This window comes from Leptonychotes weddellii, chromosome 4 (genome assembly GCF_054177405.1).
Source record: "Leptonychotes weddellii isolate Sample4059 chromosome 4, ASM5417740v2, whole genome shotgun sequence".
NCBI lineage: Eukaryota > Metazoa > Chordata > Mammalia > Carnivora > Phocidae > Leptonychotes > Leptonychotes weddellii.
The window spans coordinates 21,273,693-21,284,477 of NC_138372.1; the positions used below are offsets into that span (position 1 = coordinate 21,273,693).

At 55.9% G+C, this 10,785-nt stretch overlaps 1 protein-coding gene across 1 annotated transcript in view; it reads right to left on the reverse strand.

Moving 5' to 3' along the window:
• Window positions 1–1,329, reverse strand: part of MATN1 (matrilin 1) — a 9,134-nt gene extending 7,805 nt beyond the window's left edge. The window contains exon 1 of the mRNA XM_081816841.1: window positions 1,236–1,329. Within this exon, the coding sequence (XP_081672967.1) occupies window positions 1,236–1,329 (94 nt within the window). The remainder of the gene's footprint in view (window positions 1–1,235) is intronic.
• Window positions 1,330–10,785: the final 9,456 nt, after the last annotated feature.

Sequence of the window (10,785 nt, forward strand, 5' to 3'; positions counted from 1 at the left end):
TAACACCCAGTGCTCCATGCAGAACGTGCCCTCTTTAATACCCAGCACCAGGCTAACCCGTCCTCCCACCCCCCTCCCCTCTAGAACCCTCAGTTCGTTTTTTAGAGTCCATAGTCTCTCATGGTTCATCTCCCCCTCCGATTTCCCCCCCTTCATTCTTCCCCTCCTGTTATCTTCTTCTTCTTCTTCTTCTTTTTTTAACATATCCCTACAGAGGCACATCTTTCCAGACACCCCGGGCAGGCAGCACCATGTGCTGGAAAGTGCATGGAGCTGGAATGAAGCAGAGTGGTGTTTGAATCCCGGCTCAGCCCCGCTGTGGCCCTGGGCAGCTCACTGCACCTTTAGGAGCCTCAGTTTCTCATCTGTCCTGTGGGGAGAATAAAGCTCACTGCTTGGTACTGTCACTGTCCTGGCCCTGCAGCCAGGCGGGGCTCAGAACAAAGGCCCTTCCCTCTGCGTCCCGAACTGAGCAGAGCTGCTCCTAAGTGAGGATGCAGGAAGGCTCAGGAAAGGGAAGGGGTCCTGGGCCGTCCCAGCCCCCCAGCCACAGTGCCCTAGGTACCAGAGTTCCTCAAGGGACCTGAGAAATGACCTTGCAGCCGCACTCTGGTCCCTACTAGTTAAGCTACAAATGGGTAAACCGAGGTCCACAGAGGGTGAGGGAATTAGCCACACCATGGAGCAGTGGATCGGGAACCAAGAGAACTCCCTTCTCCAGCCTCAGTTTCCCCATCTGTACAGGATGAGCTGGGCATTCTGGGATTCAGTGCCCAAGGCTGAAGCTCTGGGAGCGGTACAGCAGGTAGGAGCCTACACCCAGGTATGCTGGAAGGGCTGGGGAAAGGGGGGTGGAGTCCTGGCCACCCCAGAGCTGCACTCAGCAGAGCGTGGGCTCGGCCCTGGGCTTGGTGCAGCTCCATCTTCTGTCCTCAGCGACCCACAAGACTGGCCCTGGCAGCATGCGTGGTCCCCGAGGGTGGCCTGGGAGCTGGGGAGCCCCAGGGAAGGCTCTGAGGCTGCAGAGACAGGCCCACCCCTGTCCCTCAATGGAACAGACTGAGCATCACCCCTGCTCTGGCCCTTACGCACGTCACCATTGCTGTCGGCCCCCGTGCCAGCCTGCTGCCACACCTGCCTCCCCTACCCGCCCCGGCCCACCCCAGGATCCCACCTAACCTCTGCTCGTCTCGGGGCCCAGCCCCCTCTCCCCCACCTCCCGTGGACCCCCTCACCTCTGGCGTGGGGGGCGAGGCCCAGCGTGCACAGGGCCTGGAGCTGCAGCAGCAGGCCACACGTCACGAGGCTGGCGCTGGAGAGGAGCCTCATGGTTCCGGCAGCGCGGGCAGGAGCCGGCACAGTGCTGGGGGCCAGTGGGGTCCCGGGCTTATCAACCTCGCTGCCCAGCCTCCCAGCCAGGCGGCCCCCACTGACGTGGGGGCGGCTGCCCGGGCCCCTAGCCCCCTTGGGGGGCGTGGCCCGGGCTGAATGGAGGTGTGTGTGCCCAGAGAGGGAGGGAGCCACCTGGCCTGGGCTCAAGAGGCCCCTCCGACCACAAGGGCTCCTTTGCCTGCAGAAGCAGCCCGGGCTGCAGCCGGAACTCAGGAAATCTCAGGTGGGTGGAGGGTGGCTCCTCCAGGGGTTGGAGCGGGCCCTGACCCAAAGCTGCCACTCCGAGCCCAGGGAAAGCCCAGCCCAGGGGCCTCAAGCCCCAGCCCAGCCCTGCACCCTCACCCCACACCCCGCCGCTTCGCTCACCTACATCCATTTCCTCATCCAGCCCTGACCCTACTCCACCTCAGCTGTCCCCTACCTCTCCACCTTCTCCCTGCCGGGCACCTTCACCTGGGGTCTCCAAGGTGCCCTCCGGACCTTTGTACAGGCCGGGTCACCCGCCCCCAACGCCCTTCCCTCCCATTCACTCTCTGCCTAACAGAATCTTTCAAGATCATCGTTGGAAATGACCTGTGTGCTCAGGGCGGTAGAGAGGACAGTCAGGAGCAAAGACTTGAAGCCAGATTACCTGGGTTTGCTAGATGCTACCTGTGTGACCGTGGGCCAGTCGCTTCACCTCTCTGAGCCTACCTTCTAAGGTGGATGAGAGGAGCAGGGTTCTATGAATCTTCTCATTTAATTCCCTTGACAACCCCGTGATGCAGCTACTATTATGATCCCCATTTTCCAGAAGAACTGAAAAACAGAGAGATGAAGTAGCTTGTCGGAAGTCACACCGCTAAGAAGTACCATTGCTGGGGCACCTAGGTGGCTCAGTCCATTAAGTGTCCGACACTCGGTTTCGGCTCAGGTCATGATCTCAGGGTCGTGGGATCGAGCCCTGAGATGGGCTCCGTGCTCAGTGGGGAGTCTGCTTGAGATTCTCTTTGTCGCTCTCACCTTGCCCCTCCTCCCCATGCCCCCTCACACGTGTGCACGTATGCTATTTCTCTCTCTAAAATAAATAAATAAATCTTTTTTTTTAAAAAGTATCATTGCCAGAACAGGGGCCCAGGTCAGTGCTGTCAGCCACCCTGCTTGCTTGGGTGGAGCTTGGTGGAGCTGCCTCTCTACCCTGCTCCTCCAGGATTAGGACCCCTTTCCCGTGCTTCCATCACTGTGTGTCTCACCCAGGAGCTGGTAAGAGTCTGACTGATTCATCCCTGCATCTGGGCCCAGCCCAGGGTCTGCACTGGAAGGCAAAAATAAAGGCTTATAAGTAAAGGAACATCACCAGGAATGGCCCCTGCTGCTGCAAGGAGGTCTGGTAATATGGAAAGAGCATGGGCTTGGCCAACTGAGAGACCCAGGTTCAGATCTCCATCTGTGGCTGAACAGCTGTGTGACCTAGAGCTGCTAACTTAACCTCTCTGAGCCTCGGCTTGTTATCATGCAGTGGGAATGGTAGTTCTTGCCTTGCCTGCCTCACTGGGACCGTGTGAGGAGGCAGTGAGAAGACAGAAGGGGAGATGGGGGTCAAAGGATTATCATCTTTCCAGCAGACAGGATCGTTAACATTTAAGACCTGTGTGCCTCACCCTGTATGAGTTATGCCTTAAAAAGAAATGTACAGACTTTTTTTTTTAAGTGACCCAACCAAGAGTCTCACAATCTTCAGCGACAATGGCAACCACGCTCTCTTACTGTGTCTCCTTGTTCTCCAAACAAACCTGTGAGGTCAGCAGCTCCAAGGGCATCAGCCCATTTGTCAGATGAGACAACTGAGGCCCAGAGAAGTCCATGACTTGCCTGAAGCCACCAGCCAGTTAGGGGCGGAGCCCAGCCTGGAACTCAGGCCTCATCCCTCTTTGCCCCCGGTTTAGAGAATGAGGAAGCAAACAGCATTTCCCTCTGACATTTCCCACGTAGATTTCATTTATTCGTATCATTCATAGCCGTCCCCAGCTCCAAACGCTAGTCAAGGCTGCCGGTCCCTTATCCCTCTACAACTTTTAAGCATAATTCTTTTTTCCAAAGACACTGCAGGGCAAAACAACTGCAGTGCCTCTCACTTCCCAAAATTGGGTCATAAATGTGTTAGCTGCCCCCCACTGGCCATCAGCTCCCTCCAAGCTGGGGGGCGGGGCGGGGGGCATCTGGCCCGACTCAGCCGCCACTGACCCTCAGGACCCGGCACGACGCGGGAACAGGGTATCTGGTCAGCAAATGAAGAAATACATTGAAAGAAGCAACAGGTAACAAACGGGTTGCATTTCCTGGGGAACCGACCAGGGTCAGGCTGGGGTCTGCAGCGGTGGCCGCGGCCCACTGGAGCTGCCTGAGGAGAACGTGATCCGCAGCCTCCTGGCCCCGCGTTCCCCTCCCCGATGCACGGGGCCGCGGCCGGAGCTCGGGGTACACGGCTCTCTTGGCCGGGCCAGCAGCTGGGCCCATGAAACAGCTCTTTCAGCCCCGAGTCTGAATGGCCGTTCTATGGGCTCCTCCAAGGAACACAGGCGCCTTTTCCGTGTCACCCATCCGCTCATTAGCACGGCCACAGAAATGGGCCACAGGTAAGTTTTCAGGAGCAGAGATAGGTTCCCCCCCAAAAGGGGGCAGCTTTCACATTCCACAGCGGGAGCAAGGGCTTAGGGGGAGGAAGTTCAGCCTATACATTGAGGAAAGAAAATAAATATTTGTGTTTTCAAAATGTGAAGCATTCTTCCCCCCCAGGAATGAAAATTGGGAACAGTGTGTCCGGTATGAACCAGAGAAAAAAAAGGCTCGCAAGTCAGACGGGCAGCCGTGAAGGGCTCCTGCTGTTCCCTCTCCTTGTTTTCACACACCTCGGGTTTCCAGAAACTTAAAGCCTTTAGTGTTTTGTCCGAGAGAGCGCCTTGGCACTAAAGCGAGGGGCCCCGGGCAGGCGGCTCCGTGGCAAGGGGCGCAGGGCTCCCCTCCCGCGCCCCCAGGACTCCACTGCTTTCCTGAAGAGCAAACCTGGTTATCGCGCGCTCCTCCTCCCTCCTTCCCCCGCCAACCTCGCAGTTTGGCTGGATCCACACATACCTTTACTCTTATTTATTTACTCTGTTTCTTTAATTAACTCTAAACCAACCAACTCACTTGGTGAAAAACACTCTCCTCCTCCTCCTAAGAAGTAACAGCCGTGAAATCTCTGGGTTGCTGTACCATTTATAAAGGTATTCCAATGTGCCTTCCAGATACATTCGAAATTAATTAAATTTGACCTCTGCATCCGCACATCACCGAAAATTACCTCGTGTTCTGCCAGTGGCACGCATGCCAGACTTTGAGGAATCCTGTGAAGGGCAAAGCTCCGGAATCAGACACAGCCCGGGTGGGAGTCCCTGTTGCTTCACCCGCCGGCTGCGCGTGACTTCGGCGCAAAGTCGGGACCTCAGCGCCCACGTCACAGGACGGTTGAGAATGACATGGATGAACGCCGCATCCACGTCTCTTGTTGCCGCCTTGCCTTCTTGTATCGGTCGGAAGAGAACAGGCTAAGCTGCGGTAACGAGTAAGCCCTTGGATGGCAGTGGCTTAGCACAAGGGCGTGTTTCTCTCTCATGACACAGCCCAGTGCTAGACACGGGCCCCCCTGCGCAGGCTCTTCCCAAAGCCACCTCCATCTGACTAGCCCACCATTTCCAAGTCCTCTGTCTCTGGCCGCATGAACGTGACAGAGACAGCAAGCGTCCCTCTTCACGCCCTCTGATAAGGAGTACACATCACCTAGAAGCCCAGGAGTAGGACATGGGTATTTAGTGTCACCCTTCCCAAGTGAAAAAAAAAAAAAATCTTCTGTTGGCCCCACCTCACTTCTAGATGAAAATTCAGACTCAACTGGGCATTCAAGCCTTCTCACAATCCGTTTCTTGCCACCTTTTCCGGGCCATTCCAGTCTCCCTTCCGTCCCCTCTCTGCCTCCCCGGCTCTGTCCCCTCTTTTCTGTGGCACTGAGCAAAGCATACTTTTTCCTTCACTGCAGCAAATTCCACTTCAGGTTTTACTGACTGGTGCTCTTGGTTCTTGCCCCGTGAGCCCGTGGGGGCCTCCCAGGTAGAACCTCTGCCTTTTGCGCTGGCACATTATCCCAGTCTGTGCTCAATAAATGGCGACTCGTTTTGCTATGGGGGAAACCTAAAACCTTGACTCCCGGGCTCTGAAGGAAACCCAGAGGTCATCTAGAGCAGTAGATCCAGCCTGGCCACTGCCAGACTCACCTGGAGACGCCTGTCAAAAATAGAGTCCCCCCCATGTTGGTGCCTTCTTGGGGCCAGAGGGCCCGCCCCCACCCCTAGGGGCAGCTGCGGAGCTTTCCATGGGGAATGGCTCCCACTGTCCAGCACGTCGGCAAGAGGAATGAGCGTTTGGAGGGGAGGCTTAGGTTTAGCGCTGGGAACCACGGCAGAGCCAGTTGGTACCTGTCCCACGCCCCTCAGCCCACCTGCGTGTGCACCTCCAGCTGCTGCAGGCAGCCTGGGGAGTGCACGTCCCCGGAGCAGCCCTCAGCCAGTGAGGGAGAGGAGCCGGGGACACACAGCTTCCCCGTTCCCCGCTGGACAATTCTGGCATGGACTCCATGCGGTTCCTTGGAGGGTCCCATGCAAGAGGCAACCCATTTATCAATGCACTTCTTACTGGCTTGTATCCCCTCCCGGTTTCGCTTCCCCTCTCATTATATTTCCTGGGGCCACCGCCCAAATAAACTACTCGCTCCCACGTTCTTGTCTCAGGAGCTGCTTTGGGGAGCATTTTAAACGAAGCTAAGGCAAAGCTTTCCCAGGTGTGGGAGACCAAGACAAGGATGTGCTTGGGGCCCTTCTGGGGGTGGGGGAGAATAGGCCTCTGACAGGGTGGGGCAGGGGAGGGGAGGGAAGAGAGAAGAGGCCTCTGACAGGCAGGGCAGGCGAGGGGAGGGAAGAGAGATGCCCGTTTCGGACCCTGAGGCCAGCCAGGATCTGCGGCCTCTGAGCAGAATCCTCACCTACCTGCATTTATGGGCTTTTCTCTGTTTTATCCTTCCTTTAGTTACCCACAAACTATCAGTAGAGATCGGTTAAGATTTTTCAAAAGAAAAATAGATTCCCAGGGTCCATCCCAGACCCAGTGAATCTGCATTTCGGAGCTCTCTAGGCAGTCCTGATGTAACTAAACCACAGTCTCATAACACAAACCTAAACTCTCTCTCTGTCTTGGAAAGCTGTTGTCCAGCCTACAGAGGGACACCTGTTGGAAGGGAGCTTGCTATCCCCCAGGGCGTTCCATCCAGCTCAGAGAGCAGGCAGATCTCCTGTGTCCCAAGTTCGCTGACCTGAAAGATCATGGTCGGGGCCCCACTGAGCTGATTCTTCCCCGAGGAAAACATCCTCATTTCCTACCACCATCTTTAACAGCACGTGGATTTTGGTTCCTTAACCCGCCTGTTGCCAGCTCCCAGGGCATTTTGATTTGTCTCCCTCCCTCCTAAAGATTTGAGCTCTGAATTTAATATAATCCTCCAGCTCACAGAACAGAATATGTTTTCTCCTCCATTTTCCAGGCTACCTCACCTCTCTTCATGCTGCCTGAAGTCCCTGCTGTTTTCCCCTCGACTTCAAAACGGAGCCACTGGAGACCGAAGATGTGCGACCGGTGGTCGACTCACCTGTTTCATCCTTCAGCGTCAAAACTCTGAATCTACACTGACCGTGACCTCAGACCTTCAAGACTGTTGGCTCTGTGGCCACTTAGCGGTTTAAGGAAGGAAAAATAAACTTCCTCCAAGTTGGGCAAGAGTGGTACCTTCATTTTCTATTGCTATATAACGAGTTAGCACATATGTATGACCTCAGAGTTCCTGTAGGTCAGAAATCTGGGCACCACTAAAGTGGATTCTCTGCTTAGTGCCTCACGAGGCTGAAGTCATGACGTTGGCTGGGCCTCGTTTTTCGGGAACTCAGGATCCTCTTTCTAGCTCACACAGCAGTTGGCAGAATTCAGTTCCTTGCAGTAGTCAGACTGGACCCCCTCCTCCACCCCCATCCTCTGCTGGCTGTTAACCAGGGGCCACTCTCAGCAGCTTGTCATGTGGTCTCCTCCCAGGCCCACTCCGGCTTCAAATCTCCCCCATGCAGAGCATCATCTTCAGGAGGAGCCCAGTCCCCTTTAGGGATCACCTGATTAGGCCAGGCTCACCCAAGGTAATCTCCCTTTCTTAAAGTCTACTGTGCCCCGAAACATAATCTAATCACAGGAGTGACTCTCCCATCAATTTCACGGGCTCCACCCAGACTCAGGGAGAAAGAGAGACACGAGGTCATTAGAGGCCATCCTAGAGTTCTGCCTAGCTCAGGTGGTCTAGACCAGTGTAGAATGAGGGAGGGCAGGAAGGAGGGAGGAGGGCAGGACACAGAGAAGGAAATAAGGCACTCTTCAGTTTGGGGAAAGTTGCTTCAGGGTCAATATGGGAAGGACTAGGTGTTAACTAACTTACCCAAGTGACAGCCTAGTGGTTAGTCTCATAATTTGGTCCCCAGGCCCTTCCTTCCGTGGTGCCTTCGGTGATGAAGGAGGGTGGGAAAAGTGCCCCATGGAGTTTGATGACCGGGGAGCAAGGTCTGGCGCTGTTCTTGCTCGTGCAGTGACTACAGGCACCGAGGAGTATTTTAGTGTTGAAGCTGTTCCCCCTACCAGCCTTCCTAAGGATGTCCAATGCCCGAGACATTTAAACCTTTCCTTCCCCCGCCTCCCCGAGATACCCGAAGTCACCTCCCCGGGAAGAGGGGCCGGGAAGGTGAGGAGTAAGATTCCTGGCATGTTCTTTTTTCTTCCTATGGCCCACCCAAAGTGCTTGAGAATACCTTGGCTTTTCCCAAAGCCCTCAGTTAGGAATTCAGTTCCACCGACTATAAAATTTCAGCAAGTTGGTCAAGGTCAAGGCTGACTGTATTTGTGATGTTGTAAGCTCAGAATGGTCATCACAGGTGAGACTCCGGGCTGGAGTCACCCCCTGACATGCGGCCCCATCTCCAGGTCTTCGCCCAGGGTGTCTCTCTGCCTGGGTTGTTCCCCCAGCACGTGGAACAGAGGAAGCTGAAAGCCAGCGTCCTGCCTGACCAGCTGGGCCACTGAGGCTGACCAGATGGACTCTGTTTATTTAGGGCCATGGCTCCCCTGTGCTGGCCACTCTCTGCCGAGCCCACTGCCTATCAGGGCACTCTTGGTGGCTAATTAGGCAGGCTTCCTCCTGGAGCACCAGGAAACTGGAATGTGAGCACGGGCTCCCAGAGAGCCCATCCAGGCAGGTAGTGGACAGAGACCCGCAGCAGATGCTGCTTCTACCCACAGCAGAGGCTCCAGCACCACCCAGAAAAATCCAAGGTGGGCCCAAGGGCGGATCGTCCTCTCCCTTTAACCTGGGAACTGCTTTCCTCAACATTTTTCATTGCAAACTGGGGACATTCTCAGAGTGCCTAAGTGGATATGAATCTGGTCTCCCCAAAAGTCTGAAGGGACCCCACAAAGTGGAGAACTTGCTGTAAGCACAGGGCAAGGGTTCTTCATCAGCAAAGTGGGCATACTCATCCCCACACCCCCGGCTGCTGAGGGGTAGCTGCGTGCCCATCCTGTCCATGGTCCCTTCGGGACACACCACTGCGTATGAGGCCTCTCATGTGTCCATCAGGCCTCGAACATGCTGCCTTGGTCATGGGCCCTACAAGCAGTCAGACCAGGTGGGAAGCCAGAGGCTAGACAGGGCAAGGAGGCAAGGGCGTTCATCCGAGGGTACCTCTAGGGTGGCCAGAGGTCAGCATTATGTCCCACGATGGGTTAACACCTCCATGAACCTTGGTGACACCCCACCCACATGACATCCCCCCAATACGTCCACAGATGACATTCACATCCCAATCTCCCTCCTTCCTCTATCTCCTGACCTCCAGACCTATAGACATAGCTGTCCCTGAGCTCCTGCCCCATGTGTCCCCCAAGGTAGCACAAATGCAAACAAAACTCAAGGCATCCTCTTTTGCTCCCTGTCCTGTGTCCTCAGCTCAAAGCTGGGCACCACCTTCTCATATGTTCTCCAAACATAAGCACCAGCCTTGACCCTCCCTTTTCCTCACTTCTATGTCCAGGCCCTTTGGATCCTGCTTCCCAAATGCCTCTTGAATCTACCCAGCCCCATGGCCACTGCCTGAGTTCATGCCCCCAGCCTCCCTCCCCTGGACCACGCCCCCATCCGCCTTCTGTCTGGGTCCTGCATCCTCGATGCACCCCTGTCCTCCACCACAAGCGGCACCAGGGCTCTTGACCCAGGCCTGTCCTCAGCATCAAGTGCACAATGATGGTTATACATCAGTCCCTATCTTCAAGGGGCTTTCCAAGCTTCTAAAATCATGTCCTCGTCAGGTGGATGCAGTAGGCTGGAAAGGACCAGGGGGACAAGCTCAGACTCCGGTCAGGCCTATTGGAGTCAAATTCAGCTTTGCCCTCCAACTGATCATGACTTTGGGCAAGTGATTTGCCAGCTCTGAGCCTCAGGACTAATCATCACACACAGCACCTGCCACATGGGGCCCCGGGGGGAGAGTCCCAGAGATGACACTGAAGTCTACTCAGTAACAGGGGAATGTTCCAGCTACCATCACAGTCCTGAGAAACCGACGCTCCTGCTCTGGGACCCGGATTTGATTTTGCTGACCCTCCTGCCCTGGGAGAAACATCCGTGCACAGGCGCCCCTCACCTGCCCAGCCTGCGCTCAGCCCACTCCTTCCTGGGGCTGCCTCCTTTCCGGGCCCTCCAGCTCAGACAGGCCCTCTCAGTGGGTCCCAGCTCAGCCCTGTCAAAGGACCCCTGTGTGAGCCTCAAATGGGGCATTGATAGGGCCGTAGTGAGGGCTGCCCAGCCGACGGCGGGCTGGCTTGGCTTGGCCAGGCCACACAACTTCCCCAAACCCAGCTATTTCCTGTTTCTCGGGCCAGCCCCTCCGGGCCGCCTGGCCACAGGGCACAATCCTGCTATGCATCTCTGCCTGAGCCTTGGCTTCCGGCCAGGAAGGATGGGGTGGGGGGAGGTGTCACTTCAACTGGTCCTCAGGACACACAGCCAATGCCGTCCATCTCTATCAGAGCCTCACTTGATCAGTTCCTTGGGGATCTGACAAAGAGTGATAAAAGCCATAAATAAATCTGCTCCCCCAAGAAAAGCTGACAACCCCAGAAGGCTGGTAACTCCTTCCTCAGCCCTCTTGTGGCTCCCTGCCTCTGATCTCATCCTTTCTAGAGCCTGACCCTGTACTCCCCTGCCCAAACCCTTCAGGGACTCCCCCATCCCAAGATAAG